The sequence below is a fragment of the Hemiscyllium ocellatum genome, chromosome 23 (genome assembly GCF_020745735.1).
Source record: "Hemiscyllium ocellatum isolate sHemOce1 chromosome 23, sHemOce1.pat.X.cur, whole genome shotgun sequence".
NCBI lineage: Eukaryota > Metazoa > Chordata > Chondrichthyes > Orectolobiformes > Hemiscylliidae > Hemiscyllium > Hemiscyllium ocellatum.
Genome location: NC_083423.1, coordinates 15,745,144 through 15,765,703, shown reverse-complemented (window position 1 = coordinate 15,765,703; position 20,560 = coordinate 15,745,144). Strand labels below are relative to the sequence as shown.

The 20,560-nt window shown below is 41.2% G+C and overlaps 1 protein-coding gene across 1 annotated transcript in view; it reads right to left on the bottom strand.

The window, feature by feature from the left end:
- The window catches only part of exoc4 (exocyst complex component 4), a 582,261-nt gene that overhangs the window by 340,658 nt on the left and 221,043 nt on the right, over nucleotides 1–20,560 (bottom strand). Inside the window, exon 9 of the mRNA XM_060842705.1 lies at nucleotides 7,520–7,616. Within this exon, the coding sequence (XP_060698688.1) occupies nucleotides 7,520–7,616 (97 nt within the window). The remainder of the gene's footprint in view (nucleotides 1–7,519; nucleotides 7,617–20,560) is intronic.

The following is a 20,560-nucleotide window of genomic DNA, read 5'->3' as shown; positions in this document are numbered from 1 at the left end:
CTTTTATCTTCCCAAATCCTAACATGGGGTATGGAATGGTTCTAAAGCATTTACAGGTCGCAATATTTCTTTGAATTATTATCTATCCCCGCCTGCTACTTGTTTATGGACTTCCTCCAATAAATCCGGAATAACCTATCCAAATTGCTACCATGGTAAGGAATGGGGGCACATTTATGTAAAAGTGCCTAAAGCCATCCCCTGTGCTGTGATCAAATGTACCAGTCATCACTGCTTCCCTGAAGGACCTCACACATTCAAACCTTTTGTAGGGTGGGTAATAACACCTACCTTCATTATGAAACCCCTAATGGGACCAATGTCTTCCCAATTATGGGATGCGTGAAACCATTCTGGGATAATAACCACATCTCTGATCGAGAGACCCACCTCATTTGACTGAACATTTTCACCCTCCACGTCTGGGATCAAACTATTTAAACATGGACTATCCACATACTCCAGGAATTCACAAAGATAGGCCCACTTCTTATTGAGAAATTCCCTCCATTATCTAGACTAAACCTGGGTTTTTTAATCAGTCAGAATAAAGCATCTAACTACCCTGTCTTGAATAAATCAAGTACTCCTCGTGCTGGACCTATACTGGGGGGGGGGGGGGGGGGGGGGGGGGCGGGGGCAGGGGAGGTGGTGTGGCGATGAGGATTTAAAATTTGAATTTAGGCTGTTGTCAGATATGTAAGTTCTTATTAACCATAAAATGGCTTTTCAATTTAAAATAAACACAACAAAATGGCCTCAAGTTATGATTTGTCACTGTGAACCTGCATTATTGCTTTGCTGAGTTCGCTGCATTAGAAGATAAAGCAGACAATGGAGTTTTCCAAAAATGAATCATAAGACAATAACTGACCATTCAAACTAACCTTGAACTGCTAGCATGAGATGATGATCTACGTAAGACAAGAACTATTTCCCAGGATTAACCTGCTGTCAATCATGTCACCTTACTAGATTTGATTGGTCTTTTCTTGTAATTAAGACTGTGCTATCTCTTTTAAAAAAACCTATAAATAACGTTTAATTTTCGAATATAATTACACAATTTCACCACGGAACATGAAAGCTTTAACCTCTGCGCTGCTGGACAAAACTGCGCCAGGCTGCCTCATTTTATTAAACTAGAAACCTTGCTTTATACAGACCCCATTCCTGTTGATTCTTTTGACTGGTCACGAAGGCGCGAGGTCCCTCCTGGGATCTAGATCTTTACCTTCTCCTGTAATTCTGAGTGCGAGCTTGCAGTGCATAAAATAGTTATGCTTGCACAGTATTAGCACTTCAAATCAAAAATAGATTTCAATTACAGAGAAGACATGAAAATGAACTTTATATACACAAGATCTTCCTTGCTTTTATAGCTTTTGATCTCTACATGATAGATACTCGAGGCAGTGTTTCATCCATTTCTGCAAGCTTGCAATGCATCTTACGACTGAGGCAAGATTAAGAATATTACATGTTACTGGCATGCCTGACATGGCATAGCATGGTGCAATATTTTCATTCTTTTATCACTTGCATTCAATTGTGGATTTAAAAAAAAGTCCAGATAATTATGTGAAGAACAACAAACTTGGAGGATACAAGGGAAAACGGTAGGGAAGCTGTACTTGATGGATTCTTTAAAATTAGAATTAGCTTTAATGCAATGTGCATTCAAATGAAAATTTTACAAGTCACCACTTACAATGCCACCTTAGGTACAAAGGTGCCTGGGTACAGATTCTAAACTACAAGTTCCTGGGGAAAGCTAATGAGAAGAAGAAAGAAATAAAACAACAGTCCTTCCAACCCACAGCACGGTGGTATCTAGTCTTTAGTCTGCACTCGGCCTTGACTCCAAATCACGTTAGGCTTCACCTCGAGCTCAGGGACCCACTCTGGAATTATCTTGAGGCTGGAAGTCTGCACTGAGGTCATGCCAGGCCGCCAAGACAAGAGATTGCGCTGAGGCTCAGAGTCTGAGTCAAAGCGGAGGTTGGAAGTGGGAGTCTGTGCCAAGGCCAGGAGTCCAAACCTATGCTGGATCAGGAGTTCAGGACATCGTGGAGAAGGAGGCAAGGAAATAAAAAACACATAACAGGAAAAAAACAAAAGAAACAGACAGAGGTAAAGAGCTCCTGCTGAGGAATCCTACTCCGCTGCCATCTTGGAACTGCTCTTCCAGAGATCCAACAATGGAGTCATTGATTTCTTTGGCTGGAACCATTTTACAATTTATCTTCACAACTCTGCTGGAGCCTTTGGCATAGTAAGTCCAGTACAGTAATTCATTTTATAGCTCAGTGGGCCCATCTCCTTGTGATTTCACTTTTGTCTATCCAGTTGTGGACAGCACATCTCCAGGCATCATATTACATCCTCCCTTCTCACTGTGACTTCTCTTCTATCTAAAGAATCAAACCTGAGCACTGAGATTTCATTTCTATTTTGCTCTATGGTCACATATGAAGTTGTTGGTTAGCTTTTGTAGCTATACTAATAATGCTCAACTCTACTACTCTACTATCTCTCAACCACATGCTGCCTCTGAATTGTTAAGCCAACTTAGTAAACACCCAGGGAGGTTTCAATGATTAAGGGTCTTAAATGAACTAGGGAGAGAGGCTGAGCAAAGTAATTGCATCTTTGAAGATCATCCCAGTCTCGAATCTGCATATCCCTCAGGTTGCAGCCGTCAGCATGGAGTCAACACCCAACTGGATCTCTCCACCATCACCACTTGAATATGGATTCAAAAAGGTTTTAGCCACATGAACATCAATTAGCCCAGATACTGGTTACATTCTCTGGCCAAAGTTTCAACCCTCTACCACTCACCCGAGTACTGACAATAAAATATTGCGCTTTAGTACCTAACATTCCGCCCAACATTAGTTCCACAATACAATGCAGCTTCACTCCAACTTCCGTTTCCATTAGCTATATGGATATGTTATGTCAAGTACAGACTTTATTTCTCTTTTGTCCTCCTTGCTACTGCCCTGTTCTCAGTTCTTCATAAATACATTAAGGACAAAAGGATAACTAGGGAGAGAATAGGATCCCTCAAAGATAAGCAAAGCAACCCATTTGTGGAGCCACAGGAGGTGGGAGAAGATACTAAACAAGTATTTTGCATTAGTGTTTACTGTGCAGAAGGACATGGATGATTTAGAATGTGGGGAAATAGATGGTGACATCTTAAAAAACATCCATATTATACAAGAGGAGATGCTGAATGTCTTGAAATGCATAAAAGTGTTCAAATCCCAAGACATGATCAGGCATAACCTACAACTTTGTGGGAAGCTAGGAAAGTGATTGCTGGGCCTGATTTTTGTACTATCGATAGTCACAGATGAGGTGCTGGAAGACTGGAGGGTTGGCTAACATGGTGCCACTATTTAAGAAAGGTGGTAAGGAAAAGTCAGGGAACTATAGACCAGTGAGAGTGACATTGGTGGTGGGCAAGTTGTTGGAGGGAATCCTGAGGGGCAGCATTTACATTGGTAGGATAAATAGACAAGATCTTTTCCCTGGGGTGGGGAGTCCAGAACTAGACTGCACAGGTTTAGGATGAGAGGTGAAAGATTTAAGAGGGACCTAAGGGGAAACTTTTTCACACAGAGTGATAAATGTATGAAATGAGGTGCCAGAGAAAGTGGTGGAGGTTGGTACAATTGCAGCATTTAAAAGGCATGTGGATGGGTATATGAATAGGAAGGGTTTAGAGGGAAATGGGCCAAGTGCTGGCAAATGGGAGTGGACTGGGTTAGGATATCTGGTCAGCATGGACAAGTTAGACGGTCTGTTTCCATGGAGAAAGTGAGGTCTGCAGATGCTGGAGATCAGAGCTGAAAATGTGTTGCTGGAAAAGTGCATGGTCTGTTTCCATGCTGTACATCTTTGTGACTCTCGAACTCGAACTGAAAATTGTTGAAAGTGCAACTACTCATTTCCTGAGCCGTCACTTGCTTACAAATCAGGCATCTACATTGATTTCAATGCATCCTAAAGTATTGAATTTAAAATTTGCACTCCTTGAGACAAGACATTCCATGGGAAGATCCCAGTGTACATCTGCCTTTAATCTAATAACAGGTCACACAAATACTGCTAAAGTTTCAGTGTCAAAGTTAATCTCATAACAAATTGGACATTCAAAAGAGATTCTTTGGACAGGACTTGGCAAAAGGAGAATCATCTCTGACCTCATTGTTGTGTTTACCGATCATATACCTTTCTTATTAATCATGTCAATAAATTATGTATTGTGTCTAACTTGTGTGAGTCATAAGGTAGTTTCTGAATGTTGAGAGTAGAAGGGTCAGCAACTCAATTACTACCATCTTTTCCCAAAACAACAGTGGAGCATCTCATGTCTTCTTTCTCTTTTCACAGAATAAAAAAAAACGTAAAAACTGGCCTTATTGCCAATACAAATTCATTAATCACAGAGGCAGAAAAGGAAAAAAACAAGGTACTGCCAGAGGCAATTTTAAGTTGGCCAGATGTCTCATTAAATTAGTCTTTGGTGAGTGGGAATCAACCACACAATGAATAAAATTAAAAATATGCTAAAAATCGCGAAAGTATGTTTCATTCCGTGAACTGATGTCTCGGAATTCGATCTTTGTAATGTTTTCTATCTCATTGAACAAAAACCATATAATATTAACTTTAGTATATTTTTAATATGATTAATAAAATCTTCAGTTTTAAATTAAATTAGATTCTCGACAATATGGAAACAGGCCCTTCAGCCCAACCAGTCCACACTGACCCTCCAAAGTGTAACTCACCAAGACCCATTTCCCTCTGACTAATGCACCGAACACTATGTGCAATTTAGCATGGCCAATTCACCTGATCTGCACATCTTTGGACTGTGGGAGGAAACTGGAGCACCTGGAGGAAACCCACACAGACACGGGGAGAACGCGCAATTTCCACACAAGCAGTCGCCCGAAGCTGGAATCAAACCTGGGACCCTGGTGCTGTGAGGCAGCAGTGCTATTTACTGAGCCACCATTCAGTTCATGGGGAAAGTTTTTAATATTTATCACATTAATATTCACAATGTTTTGTGCAGACAAATTGACCAGAGTTGAACAATGAAATGTGAACTAACACGAATACAATAGAGTTTTGCATCACTGAGGGCCATGTGATTGCCCATTAGTGGGCGGTACAGTGGCACAGTGGTTAGCACTGCTGCCTCAGCATCAGAGACCTGGGTTCAATTCCCGCCTCAGGCAACTCGTGTGTGTGGAATTTGCACATTCTCCCTGTGCCTGCGTGGGTTTCCTCCAGGTGCTCCGGTTTCCTCCCACAATCCAAAAATGTGCAGGTTAGGTGAATTGGCCATGCTAAATTGCCCGCAGTGTTAGGTGAAGGGGTAAATGTAAGGGAATGGGTCTGGGTGGATTGCGCTTCGGCGGGTCGGTGTGGACTTGTTGGGCCGAAGGGCCTGTTTCCACACTAAGTAATCTAATCAAATCTAAAACTCAACTGGAGCCTCCTTGCATTTTGCTCACAACTCACAACAACACCCAGTTGCGTCACCACCAAGCTTAGAAACGTTGCATTTGGTTCCTTTGTCCAGGTTGTTTATATGTCCTTACATTACCCTATTAAGTCACTGCCTATCATGTGGAAAAGACCCATTTTATTACCACTCTTGATTGCAAGTCAGCTACTATTTTCTATTCTTTTATTGAATATCAGCTTATGGTCAATACTCAAGATATGATTTGGAGTTGGCTGGTTCTTAACAAGTAACCCTTCAAACGCACCTCCAAGAGCACACAGCTTCTATCAATAACATGCTGAGATTACAGCATTTGCAATCATTAGAAAAACACCATTTCATGAATATTACCTCAAATCAACAACTGTAACTGAAATACAGTTTGATCATTTATTCCCACAAAATCATAAGATTTCATCAATATAAATGTGGCCAGCTGTAAACTGGTAGGACTGCAATTACATCTTGCAACTGGTGTACAACATTCAGGAGCTCATCTCCAAGCTCCTACCTTAACTATGATGAAACTTCTATGTTCTAATTGAGTCTCATTCTGTATGTTATTTTTCCCCAAGTTTGGAGTTTAAGTATAATTCAGTTATTATATTTTTTGATAAAAATTGGATGTTGGACATGCATAATTACAAGAGAATAACTCTTTTCAAATTTGTTTCCATACTTGTTTTAGCATCAGTAAAGCAAATCATTGAATTTCAGACTGATTCTGCCTATTCACATTTCACCTGGACTGATGTTTAGTATTCTCTCATGTAATGTCAGCATTATTGATTCGGCCAGCATGCGTTGCCAGTTGCAAACTGCCCTTGAGAAAGTGGTAGTGAGCCACCGATTTTAAAAATTCTTATTGGAGTGACATTATCACCAGCAAAGTCAACAATTGTTGCTCATTAATAATCGCCCTTGAGAAGGTTATTAAACATCTGAAATCCACCCTCAGCAACTAAACTGACTAAGGAGGAAAGCATGGGGATAAAGCACAGTTTTAATGCAACCAAGAGAATTAACATAAACATGGGCATAAAATCTACTTCCAAGTTTATTTCCTTCTGCTTTTGTTGAAAATAATTAAATGGGTGCAAAAGGTAAGTGTGCTGGAACAAATCTTAAACTGCTGGAACCTACACAGAAATTCTATACAGAACAGGTGGCATCAAGATTTCCTTGCTCCACCAGCTGCTAAAGGTTCTAATCAAAGTAAATTTTGGCAGTTTTAATTGAGTTTGGAATCAGCATGATTCCAAAGCCAGTCTTAACGCACTGTTAATTCAGCCTTAACTGGCTGTCACCCACAGAAAGCCCAAAGGATCAAAAAAAAGGAGAGAAAATTCAATGCAATGGGATATGGCGAATGGATATTCATCTTTCCCTCCAAGTACTGCAGGTGGCCATTTGATTCGCGATGTGAGAATTGTTGGAGTTGCTAACAGTTGTCTGCAAATAAACTCAAATAACAGTTTCTTCAGGTCGAAGTTTTAAAACAGATAGTAATGAAACAGAAACTGAGAAACGAAGACAGTTTGTTTGTGCAGGGTAATAGTGTGCCCTGCCCATGTTATCACTTGCTGCATCTCAAATTGTGAGGATTCCAATTTTTCAATGCACATCAAGTCCCTGACCTTAGCTGCAATACCCAAGAAATCTTCATAGAGATAAGAAGGGGATAAATTTGTCAAACTTTATGCCTTGCAAGAACTAAGCAACTTTGTTCAGCAATGCTGAATTTAATTTGAAAAGGACATTATGATGAATCAGAAATATTGCTCTTCTACATTGTCAAATAATATTTCTATATTTCTTGATTACTTGTTGTGGGATTATTAAAATTATGAATAGGATCAAATTATTTTCAAGTACAAAAATTATTTCTAATACCAAAAGGCCATCAATTGAAAGCAGTTTGTACACCAAAAGAGTTTCAGGCAATAAAAATATCCATATCTCGCTTTTTGACAAACGTGATACCTTAGCAACGGATGGAAGATAACGGTGATGTTCCGAGCTCCAGGTTTGCAAACGAACTTCGTGCCTCCTCCTTCAATTAGATTGTCATCAGCTCCTCCTGCAAAGCAACACATCCAAATTCAGATACTCAAATCAAATATTTGGATCCCAAAGGGACCTCACTTCAAAGGGATATATTGAACCAAATGGTTGTGTGACTGCTAAAGCTCCCTGTTTTTTAACTGAATAACATTGCTAAAGTGACATAGGACGACATAAACATTTCTCAATACAGGTTGGGAGGTCATGTTGAGGTTGTACAGGACATTGGTGAGACCTCTTCTGGAATATTGTGTCCAGTTCTGGTTACCTAGTTATAGGAAAGATATTATTAAGCTGGAGAGGGTTCAGAAGAGGATCACCAGGAATTTGCCAGACTGGGACCTTTGTTTTTCTGGAGCGTAGGAGGTTGAGAGATGACCTGATAGAAATTTATAAAATAATAAGAGGCACAGATAGAGTTAATGGTCATTGTCTTTTCACAAGAACAGGGGATTTCTAGACGAGGGGGCACATTTTTTAAGGTGGGAGGAGACAGATGTAAAAAATACATGGGAGGACAATGTTTCTTTTGTGTAGAGGGTGTCTCACGTATGGAATAAACTTCCTGAGGAAATGGTGGATGCAGGTACAATTACAACGTTCAAAAGACGGCATGGTGGCACAGTGGTTAGCACTGCTGCCTCACAGCACCAGAGACCCGGGTTCAGTTCCTGCCTCAGGCGAGTGACTGTGTGGAGTTTGCACATTCTCCCCGTGTCTGCATGGGTTTCCTCCGGGTGCTCCGGTTTCCTCCCAGTCCAAAAATATGCAGGTTAGGTGAATTGGCCACGCTAAATTACCTGTAGTGTTAGGTGCAGGGGTAAATGTAAGGGAATGGGTGCGCTTCGGCGGGTCAGTGTGGACTTGTTGGGCCGAAGAGCCTGTTTCCACGCTAAGTAATCTAATCTAAGACATTTGGTTCAGGACATGAATAGGAAAGGTTTGGAGAGATATGGGCCAGGAGCAGGCAGGTTGGACTAGTTTTTTTGGGATTACATTTGGCACAGACTGTTTATACTGATGGATCTGTTTCCATGTTGTATGACCCTATGATTTTATGACCCAGAGACTTGGTGAACATGGTATAGTGCTCACATAGCAGTGATTTAAAATCTTCAATGAGTAGCATTTTTAGGTCTGCTACCATTTGTAAAAAATTGTTAATTAACTCTTCAGATTAACTACTTAATCATGAAGAAACTCTCAGTATCATACAAGTGCATCGTTGGTTTGATTCACTCACTCTGTTTTCATAAATCAGAAGTTGCTCAAAACCTGAGAATGATGAAGCTGGAACCTGAATTGAATGATTGCCAGTTTTCTTTTCGGATGTAGATTTTTTTGAACATTCAGTTCGTTTGGGGTTTTCATTCAGTGCCCCAAACGAACAGGCTTCCAATTTGACACCCTTCACAAACTGAAGTGCATACAAAGTTTTGCTGCTCGTATCCTCACTCAAACCAAGTCCCTTTTCCCTATATAAAAGCAAAACTGCAGATTCTGGAAATTTTAAATAAAATGTTGGAGAACCTCAACCAATCTGGCAGCATCTATAGAGCGAAATGTTAGCTCTGGTTCTTTCTTCACAGTTTCTCCTCTCTGTTTATTTCCCATTCACCAATCATCCGCACGCCCAATGACCCACATCAGTTCCTTGTCTGGTAATATAATTCTGATGCATGTCTCATATCCCGTCATGACTTAGCACCTTTATAACTCTGTTAACATGCCTACCTCAACAACTAACTGAATTTATAATCTGTCTCATCAACATTGCAAATTTGCTCAGTCAAACATTGTTGGCCTTCAATTGCCAGGACCCACAGTATCAGAATTCCTTCACAAAACCTCTCTACTTCATAAGCAGTCTCTCTCTCCTCTTTTAGGACAGTCCTGAAATATATCTCCTTAACCGAGTGTTTAATCATTTGTCTTCCTATCTCCCTTATTTGGTTTAGTGTCAAATTTCCTTCAATAATATGTATATCTGGTTTAAAAGCACTCCAGAAATACAGGTATTCTTTTAGATTTAGAAGGCCAACTGTAATGTCATGATCCCTGCCAAGCCTGCACTTCATGTAAGAGGTCATGGTTTGGAGGGGCTGAAAAGGGAGCATAGGTAAGTTGCTGCAGTATGTCTTGTAGATGGCCCAAAAGTACTGTTGACAACTTTCAATGTATACTTCAAGAGGTGTATGTGGTGCCCATCAAATGATTTGTTTTGTCTTGGAAGATACAAAGCTTCATGGGTGTTATTGCTCTTCTGAGCTCACAGCTCGGACCAACTGAAAAGCCAAATCTGCATCCATGCAGAATTTCCCTAAACCTAAACATACACACACGCATTGAGTGTCAGTTTGTCTGGAGTTGCCCTTCCTTGCTCCATTAAGGCAACATTGTAAAAAATGCGCTCCATTAACTTATTTTAAAACTGCAAATTTATTTTTTACATTTTTCTTAGCTTAAAGCTCTATCTTCGTCCATTTTAAGACACAGTCCAAAAAGAAAGACCTCTGCAACAGGAGAATGACAGTACTTTTGAGGCCAGTCTTTTCCTAACTGCCCAAAAAACTTGCAATATCTGAAGTTTATCAACAAAAAAAAACTTGATTATTCTAAAGTGCAAAAAAGTTAAAATCTGCCACAAACCATTCTAGCATAAACAAGTTTCCACAAACATTCTAGGAGTTCACAATCACTTGCTCTATGACACAACATGGACTAGGCTACTGTGCTGGTAGGGCTGTCTGATCTTTTTCTTAAACCCTTCACAGAAGTAACCATTACTCATACGCTAACTTTTTAAAATGTGAACTCGAAAAATCGGACAATTAAATAAATTACACGCCTTTCATCACTGCTGTTAAAACCCCAATAATGTTGCACCTCATTCAACAATGTGCACAACTTAGCTTGAACATTTCTGGCACCATTTAAGCCAACAACATAAATACAAAAAAAAAATTCACTTAGGTCTCCAGGGCACACCAAGGTGAATTGGAGTAGGAACCACAAAAAATAATTTCTGCATCAAGAAATCGCAATGTACTTCACCCAAAAAGAATATAACCATGGACAGGATTTTGGTTGTGACAAATTAAAAGCATCATGACTATAAGTAGATAAAACAATAGTTAACTGGAGAAGAATCCGCAGAATGTTGTCAAAAGGAAATATGTTTAATTTCATAGGAGAAAGTGAGGACTGCAGGTGCTGGAGATCAGAGCTGAAAAATGTGTTGCTGAAAAGGCGCAGCAGGTCAGGCAGCATCCAAGGAGCAGGAGAATCGGTGTTTCGGGCATAAGCCCTTCTTCAGGAATCCTGAAGGGCTTATGCCCGAAACGTCGATTCTCCTGCTCCTTGGATGCTGCCTGACCTGTTGCGCTTTTCCAACAACACATTTTTCAGCTCAGTGTTTAATTTCATATAATTGTTCACAACTTGTATTTTTTACGTTGACTGTTACAACATTTGTCTTTTGTGATTTCTTCAATTAAGAATATTTTACACAGCAAAAATATTCTACTTTAAAGCATTTGACAAAATCATACTTCTCAGAATAATTCTATTACAGTGTAATTCTACTTTTAACTGACAATGTTTCACGTCTGGAGAGGATGCCTGATATCGGAATGGAGTACTGAGAATGCAAGGAACATAGAAACCAATAAGCAGCAGAGTAATTGAGCACTGTGAAGGTTAACAAAGCAGGGAGAACAGTAAATTACAATTCTTGCAGCATAGCCTTGCTATACTATGATCCATGCCATCCATGACCCGAATGTCATACTTAATAAAACCAATTTCCAAAGCAACAAGAACACAGGTTTAATTAAAAAACACAAGTCGATAACAGTCAGCTTTTCAAAAATGGTATTTTCTGATGTGACTCGCGTGTCTCAAAATAGTCTATCTTTTTATTGAACATGCCTCTGCTTATAAGGCCAACATCTGTTGCCAACTGGCAATTATCCTTAAAAACAAAGAACATTATAGTACAGGAGCAGGTCCTTAGGCCCAAAAGGCCTGTGCAGATTCCTAAGATGTCTATCAAGAGACACCTTAAAGGTTGCTCATGTGCCTCCTTCCACCACCTCAACTGGCAGTGCGTTCCAAGCAATCATCACTCTCTGAGAAACCTTCCCCTCACTTCTCCCCTAAGCTTTTCCCCATTCATCTTGAACTCAAGAGCTCTTGTCATTGACCTTTCCATTTGGGAAAAAGCTTCTACCAACCCTATCTATGCCTCTCAATTTTGTAGACCTCTATCAGGTTGGTCTCAGCCTCCATCTTGCCAGTGGAAACAATCCAACTTTATCCAAACTCTTCTAATACTCAAAACCCTTCAAACCAAGCAACATCCTGGTAAACCTTCTCTGTACTCTTTCCAAAGTGTCCACATTCTTCTGGCAGCGCAGCAACAAGAACTGCACACATTACAATGTGGTCTAACTAAAGTTTTATACAGCTGTGACAGAATAAAGGTGCAGACCTGAAACGTAAACTCTGATTTCTCTTCATAGGTGCTGCCAGACCTGCCAAGTTTTTCCAGCATTTTCTGCTTTGGTTTCTGATTTACAGCATCCATAGTTTTTTCCGATGTTATTAGGATGGTACGTTGCTTGGAGATAAACATACAGGTGGTGGCATCCCCTTGCTGCTGCCCATTTATTTCAAAGAACAAAGAAAAATAATGCAACACAGGAATAGGCCTTTAGGCCCTCCAAGCCTGCGCCAAAATATTGTGCCCTTCCATACTAAAACGGTCTTCACTGAGAGGATCCATACCCCTTGATTCCCTTCCTATTAATGTATTTGTCAAGGCACTTCTTGAATGCTACTATTGTGTGTGCTTCCACCAGCTTCTCTAGCAGCATGTTCCAGGCACTCATCACCCTTTCTGTGAAAACTGAACTCGCACATCTGTGAAACATCCCGGCCCTCTCACCTTAAACCAATGTTCTCTGGTAATTAACCCTTCTACCCCAGGAAAAAGCTTACACCTTAAGCCTGTGTCCCTCAGTAATTAATCCCTCCATGCCAGAAAAAATCTTCATACTTCCCACTCCATCCATGCCATCCACAATCTTACATCAGGTCACCCAATAACCTCCTGAATTCTAGTGAAAACAAACCCAGTCTATCCAAACTTTCTTCATAGCTAAAATCCCCCATACCAGGCAACATCCTGGTAAACCTTGCCTGTACCCTCTCCAAAGCATCCACATCCTTCTGATGGCGTGGTGACCAGAAATATATGCAATATTCCAATTGGGACCTACCTAGAGTCATAGAGATGTACAGTGTGGAAACTGAACCTTCAGTCCAACTTGTCCATGCCAACCAGATATCCCAACCCAATCTAGTTCCACCTGCCAGCACCCGACCCATATCCCTACAAATCCTTCCTATTCATATACCCATCCAAATGCCTCTTAAATGTTGCAATTATATCAGCCTCCATCACTTCCACTGGCAGCTCATTCCATACACGTACCACACTCTGCGTGAAAAAGTTGCCCCTTAGGTCTCTTTTATATCTTTCCCCTCTCACCCTATGCCCTCTAGTTCGGGACTCCCCGACCCCAGGGAAAAGACTTTGTCTATTTCCCCTATCCATGCCCCTCATAATTTTGTAAACCACTATATAAGGTCACCCCTCAGCCTTCGACACTCCAGGGAAAACAGCTCCAGCCTCTTCCTATAACTCAAATCCTCCGACCATGGCAACATCCTTGTAAATCTTTTCTGAACCCTTTCAAGTTTTACAACATCTTTCCAATAGGAAGGAGACCGGAATGGCATGCAATATTCCAACAGTGGCCGAACTAATGTACTGTACTGCTGCAACATGACCTCCCAACTCCTGTAACCAATACTCTGACCAATAAAGGAAAGTTTACCAAACACCTTCTTCACTATCCTATCTGCCTGCAACTCCACTTTCAAGGAGCTATGAACCTGCACTCCAAGGTCTCTTTGTTCAGAAACACTCTCTAGGGCCTTACCATTAAGTGTATAAGTCCTGCTAAGATTTGCTTTCCCAAAATGCAGCACCTTGCATTTATCAGAATTAAACTCCATCTGCCACTTCTCAGCCCATTGGCCCATCTGGTCAAGATCCTGTTGTAATCTGAGGTAACCCTCTTCGCTGTCCACTACACCTCCAATTTTGGTGTCATCTGCAAACTTACTAACTATACCTCTTCTGCTCGCATCCAAATCATTTATGTAAATGACAAAAAGTAGTGGACCCAGCACTGATCCTTGTGGCACTCCACTGGTCACAGGCCTCCAGTCTGAAAAACAACCCTCCTGCACCACCCTCTATCTTGTACCTTTGAGCTAGTTCTGTATCCAAATGGCTAGTTCTCCCTTTATTCTGTGAGATCTAACCTTGCCAATCAGTCTCCCATGGGGAACCTTGTTGAACGCCTTACTGAGATCCATATAGATCACATCTACTGCTCTGCCCTCATCAAGCCTCTTTGTTACTTCCTCAAAAAACTCAATCAAGTTTGTGAGACATGTTTTCCCAAACACAAAGCCATGCTGACTATCCCAAATCAGTCCCAGCCTTTCCAAATACATGTACATCCTGTCGCTCAGGATTCCCTCCAACAACTTGCCCACCACTGAGGTCAGGCTCACTGGTCTATAGTTCCCTGGCTTGTCCTTAACACCCTTCTTAAACAGTAGCACCATGTTAACCAACCTCCAATCTTCTGACATCTCACCTGTGACGATTGATGATACAAACATTCTACAAAGCTGTAGCATCACCTGTCTATCCTTGTACTCAATAGTCCTTCCAATGAAGGCAAGCAGGCCATTGGTCTTTTTACAACCTTATCTACCTTCACTGCCACCTTCAGTGATCTGTGGACCGGGACACACAGATCCCTCTGCATATCAATACTGCCAAGGGTTCTGCCATTCCATGTATAATTTCCAACTGTACTTAATCTTCCAGGAGAAAGTGAGGACTGCAGATGCTGGAGACCAGAGCTGAAAATGTGTTGCTGGAAAAGCGCAGCAGGTCAGGCAGCATCCAAGGAGCAGGAGAGTCGACGTTTCGGGCATGAGCCTTAATCTTACAAAATGCCTCACTTCATTTTTGTCCAGATTAAACTCTATTTGCCATTTCTCCGCCCATGCCTCCAATTGATCCATATTCTGCTGTATCCTCTGAGAAGCCTTCTTGCAGTCGAATGGGTCTGGGTGGGGGCGGGTCGGTGTGGACTTGTTAGTGTGGAAACAGGCCCTTCAGCCTAAATAATCTAATCTAAACTAAAAACACCACAAATGCTTGCATCATCCGCAAACTTATGAATTAGACCAGGTATATTTTACTCCAAATCATTTATGTAGACTAAAAACAGCATAGGTCCCAGCAATGATTCATGTGGAACAGCACTAGTCACAACCTTCCATTCTGAAAAACATCCATTCACCGCTACCCTCTGACGCCTATGACTAATGTGGACAAAGTGGAACCTCCTGTTGAAAGATGCTTTCTCTTATTCATTTGTGGGATGTGGGCATCGCTGGCTGGCCAGCATTTATTGTCCATTCCTAGTTGTCCTTGAGATGGTGGTCCTGAGCTGCCTTCTTGAACCACTGCAATCCACTTGCTGTGGGTTCACCTACAATGCCCTTATGGAGGAAATTTCAAGATTTTGATCCAGTTTGATAAATTTCCAAGTCAAGATGGTGAGTGGCTTTGAGGGGAACGTGAAGGTGGTGGTATTCCCATATATCTGCTGTCCTTGTCCTTCTAGATGGAAGTGGTTGTGCATTTGGAAGGTTCTCTCGAAGTGTCGTTGATGAATTTCTGCAGTGCATCTTGTAGATAGTATGCACTGCTGCTACTGAGCGTTGGTGGTAGAGGGAGTGGATACTTTTGGATATAGTGGAAATCAAGCGGCTACTTTGTCATGAAAGGTATCAACCTTCAGTGTTGTTGGAGCTGCACCCATTGAGGGAAATGGGGAGCATTCTAACACAATCCTGACTTGTGCTGAGTAGATGGTGGACTGGCTTTTTAGGGAGTCAGGAGGTGGCATGCGGAGCCTCTGACCTGCTCTTATCGCCATTGTGTCTATGGAGTGAATTTAGTTGAGTTTCTGGTCAATGATAACCCTCGAGGACGATGACAATAGGGGATTCAGTGATGGTAACACCATTGAACATCAAGGGGCAGTTGTCTCTTTTGGTGACAGTCATAGTCTGGCACTTGTGTGGCGTGAATGTAATTTGCCACTTATAAGCTCAAGCCTGGAAATTGTCTAAATTTTGTTGCATTTGGACATGGACTGCTTTCGGATTGAGGAATCACAAATGAATTGCACAATCTCTTGAAAGTCTGTCCTATTTGGCATGGAGATAATATCACACATGATGGAGGTTATTCTCTGCATGAAGACGGGTGACTCTTACCAATACTGTCACGGACAGATACATCGGCAGAGGGCAGACTGCCAAGAATGAGGTCAAGTATGGTTTTCCCTCTTATTGGTTCCTCACCACCTGCCGCAGATCGAGTCCAGCAGCTACATTCTTTCGGACCCAACTGGCTCGATCAATGGTACTGCTGTCGAGCCAATCTTGGTGGTGGACATTGAAATCACCTACCAACAGTACATGTTGTGCTCCTGCCATCCTCACTGCTTCCTCTAAGTGTTGTTCAACATGGAGGAGTACTGATTCATTGGCTGAGGGAGGACAGTACATGATAATCAGCAGGAGGTTTCCTCGCCCATGTTCGACCTGAAGCCATGAACCTTCATGGGGTCTGCAGTCAATGTTGAGGACTCTCATGGCAATTCTCTCCCGACTGTACACCACTGAGATACTACCTCAGGCAGGTCTAGCCTGCCAGTGGGACAAGACATTTCCAGGGATGGTGATAATAGTGTCAGGGACATCATCTGTAAGGTTTGATTCCGTGGGTATGACTACGTTAGGTTGTTGTTAGGATATAGTCTGTGAGACAGCTCTCACAATTTTGGCACTTGCCCCCAGATATCAGTAAGGAGGACTTTGCAGGATCCACAGGACTGCTTCTGCTGTTGTCTTTTCCGATACCCAGATCAATGCTAGATGATTCATCTGGTTTCATTTCTCTGAGACCTTGTAGCAAATGGTACAATTGAATGACTTGCTTAGCCATGTCAAAGAACAACTGTGAGTCAACCACATTGCTGTGGTTCGAGAGTCACATGTCAGCCCGAGCAGGTGAGGTTGGCAGACTTCCTCCATGACCCAGCCCTTTTTATTATGACAGTCACTTCATGGGTATCAGTAGATTCTTAATTGCAGATTTTTTTTTGTTGAATTCAAATTCACACCTGGGTCCTCAGAATGCTATATAATAGCCTAGTGATGATACCACGTGGCCATCGCCTTCCCTAGGCAAGGAGATGGGACATACTGTTGCAACTGTGCAGCGGAGAAGGGAGGACAGAATGTTTACACAGTGGTGAGCAATAATGTTGCTTTGCCTTGGATGATATCAAGTTTCTTTGAAGATACTGGTGCACCATTCATCCAGGCAACAAAAATTTACATGAAAGTATTTGTGAAGATGATGTCCAGAACAAAGAAATGTTTCAAAATGACTGGATATTCATAGCAACATAGGTCATTGAAGGATCTGTCCATTCAACCCTTTCTGCCAACTCTGCAGTGAATGAGATCACAGATGTTCGGACCATGATCTCAATTCCACTTGCATGTCTTCCCTAAGAACCCATGACTCCCTCGCCTATCAAAACACTATCTAACTCAGCCTTGAATAAATTCTATGACCCAGTTTACAAAGTTTTCGGACGAATGAAATTCCATAGATTAGCTTACATATTATTCCTTGCAAGAAGTTCATACTTTGTGCAATAACCTTGGATGTAGCATCTTATCAAATGCATTTTGGAAATCTAAGAGCATAATATCTGCAGGTTTCCCAAGAAGACTATATAATTTTGTGTTTCCATATTTTTGATGGACTGTTTTTAAAAACCATGGATCGTGGGAAAGACTGCTGCACTTCTTAAAACCATAATACCTGACATCAGTTCTGTTGACATTGCCATTGGTTTAAGAAGTGGGGGACATATTCATGCAAACAAGCTGGACCAAGGGATGTGTATGAATGGAGATTCGGCTGACAGTAAATGGCAAATTTTCTGGAAAATGGTGATCAGTTATTCGTGACAAAGACCTTCTACCTGCAAACAACTATGTGATTGGATCCCAGGTTGCAGAACAACACATGGATGTGGTCTCTTGGTCAGAAGCCATCTGGCCTGAGAAAGGAAGAAGCTGTAATTTCTCTATAATTGAAAAAAATTCCAAGGGCTTACCATGACAGTCTCAAGGGCAACAAGGGATGGGCAATGCATGCTGGCCCAGCCAGTGATGCCTACATCCCATTAGTGAATATAAGAAATATAATAAGCTGAAGAAAGCCAACCAACTTCCCTCTTATCAGTTTCTGTAAGCTGTGAATCTTAGTCAATAAATCAGGGACATATGAAAAGGACCTCAGGGGCAACATTTTCATGCTGAGGGTGGTGCGTGCATGGAATGAGCTGCCAGAAGAAGTGGTGGAGGCCGGTACAAGTACAACATTTAAAAGGCATATGGATGGGTAAATGAATACGAGGGGTTTGGCGGGATATAGGTCAAATGCTGGCAGATGAGACGAGATTAATTTCGGCTATCTGGTCAGCACAGACAAGTTGGACTGAAGGGTCTGTTTCCATGCCTTACATCTCAATGACTCTACAAGAAATATAAGTGTGAACCATAGAGTCATGCTGTGAATCCTAGAAACAAGTGAAAATACCTGGGGGAGGAAGATGGAGAAGCAACAGATATTCATAAGTCAAAAACATTAACTCAGCAAATACCATGGACAAAGACCACTTAATGAAATTGGGAATGTTATTGACGATAACCTAACAGCTGAAGTCGTAGCAAAGATACAAAATACAAAAGGCAGTTGGCTATTAGCTTAGAGGAGACTCAACATCAGAAGGGTGAATAATGACGACTGAATTCCATCCTTGACCCTTTTCCTCATCTCATGTTGCTTGCTGTTTTCAGAACTGTGACAGTCACCTCAGTCAATCAACTTCAGAAAACTTGTCAATTGTAAAATTTCTTTTGTTCATGGCACTGATCAACTTTGATACATGGTACCATTTTTGCACACAGTCTATTGACCTTACAAACCAAAGTAAAATGGTCCAGTATGCTCCTAACCAGGTAAGTAAAGTTACAGGCAAATCGTGAATCATGTGTAACAGTACTCCAGGTGTGATCTAACCAAGCTTCTCAAGAGCAGACACAAGACTTCAAGACTCTGTATTCAAATGCTTTTGTAATAAAGCCTTCAGCGACTTGTCAAGGACACCAAAGTCCCTCGTATGCCTACACTTTGTAGCCTCTTATAACTTAAGACATACTTCACACGTCTGTTCCCATATCAAAGTGGATGGTTACAATTTACACATTATATTCCATCTGCTGTGTCTCGGCCAATGTCTAAGCTGAAACCACTTTACATTTTTCTTGCACCATCCACTCCTGTTTAGCTTTGTATCATTTGCCAACCTGTAAATGAGACATTTGGTCCCCAACTCCAAATCATTGACACATATTATGAATGGAGAATCTCATAAGCTGTTGCCTGCCAATCTAAGAATGGTCTGTATGTTGTTTTCTGCTTTCTTGTCAGTCCTTAACCTATGCCAATACATTACCTCCTATCCCACTTCAATTTGTTAACAAATATCCTGGGACTTTATCAAAAGTCTAATGAAAATTCAAGAATGCTATGACCATGGACTTCCCTTCCTCAATTTTGTTTGTAACATTCTTTTCTCAAAAACTCCAAAAAGTTCAAACAGATTGCCCGTTCACAAATCCATATCGACTACAGTTCAATCAGAAGATAATTATCCAAGTGCTTACTTCTCATTTCCTTAATAACGATCTCTAACATATTTCTCTCCCCTCGGTGTGGGAGAGAAAGAGTGTTCATTCAAGTACTTTTTAATGATTATAAAGCTACTCGCCTCAACTAGCCTCTCAAGCAGTGCATTCCAGAATGCCACCAGCCTCTAAGTTAAAACATTTTTCCTCAAATCTCTTTAAACCTTCTGCTTTTCACTTGAAAAGCATAGCTCCTTGTTCGTGACCCTTTGTCTATGGGGGCCAGCTGCTTCCGATCCATGCTCCTAATATTCTTATACACCCTCTATCAGGTACTCCTCAATCTTCCCTGCTCCAAAGAAAACAATCAAAGCTTATTTAGGATCTCTTCATTGCTGAAATGCTCCATGTGAAGCATCATCCAGGTGAATTTCCTCTGCACTCCAACCAGTAAAATCCTTTCCTATAAGTGGAGACCAATGATAGATACCTGCTGAATCTTTTTAGCATTTTTTGCATACTTATTTTGGATTTGCCAAATCTGAAGCATTTTGTCTTTTTATTCATTCTGCATATTCTTGAAGCCAGTTCTTAATTTGTCATGGTATTTATAATAGGAATCGGAGAAGCTGAGAGAGGGTGGGCAGCTGAGGATGTAATAACATCTGAAGAATTTCCATCAGTTTTCACATCTGTTACAAAAAGAATGGAGGACAAATCTTCAGTTTTGAACTGTGAACCAGTTAGTGAGCAATAAGAATTTTAATGTTGTTCCACTGTGTGGAGATTAATCACTGCCTATTATGAGCATTTGTCTTAGAAAATATCCCAAGGCATCAAAGGTATGCAGTTATTGTAATGAATTCATTATCAAGAAACAGAATCAAGTTTCCCTGAACAAAAATGAACATCATGAATATTCAGAGTCACTATAACCATTAATTCCACATGTTTATATGTAAATTGTTTTATAGCCCCTAGCATTCCTGAAGTCCCAAGAGAGAAACTAGTCTGTAGAAGAAA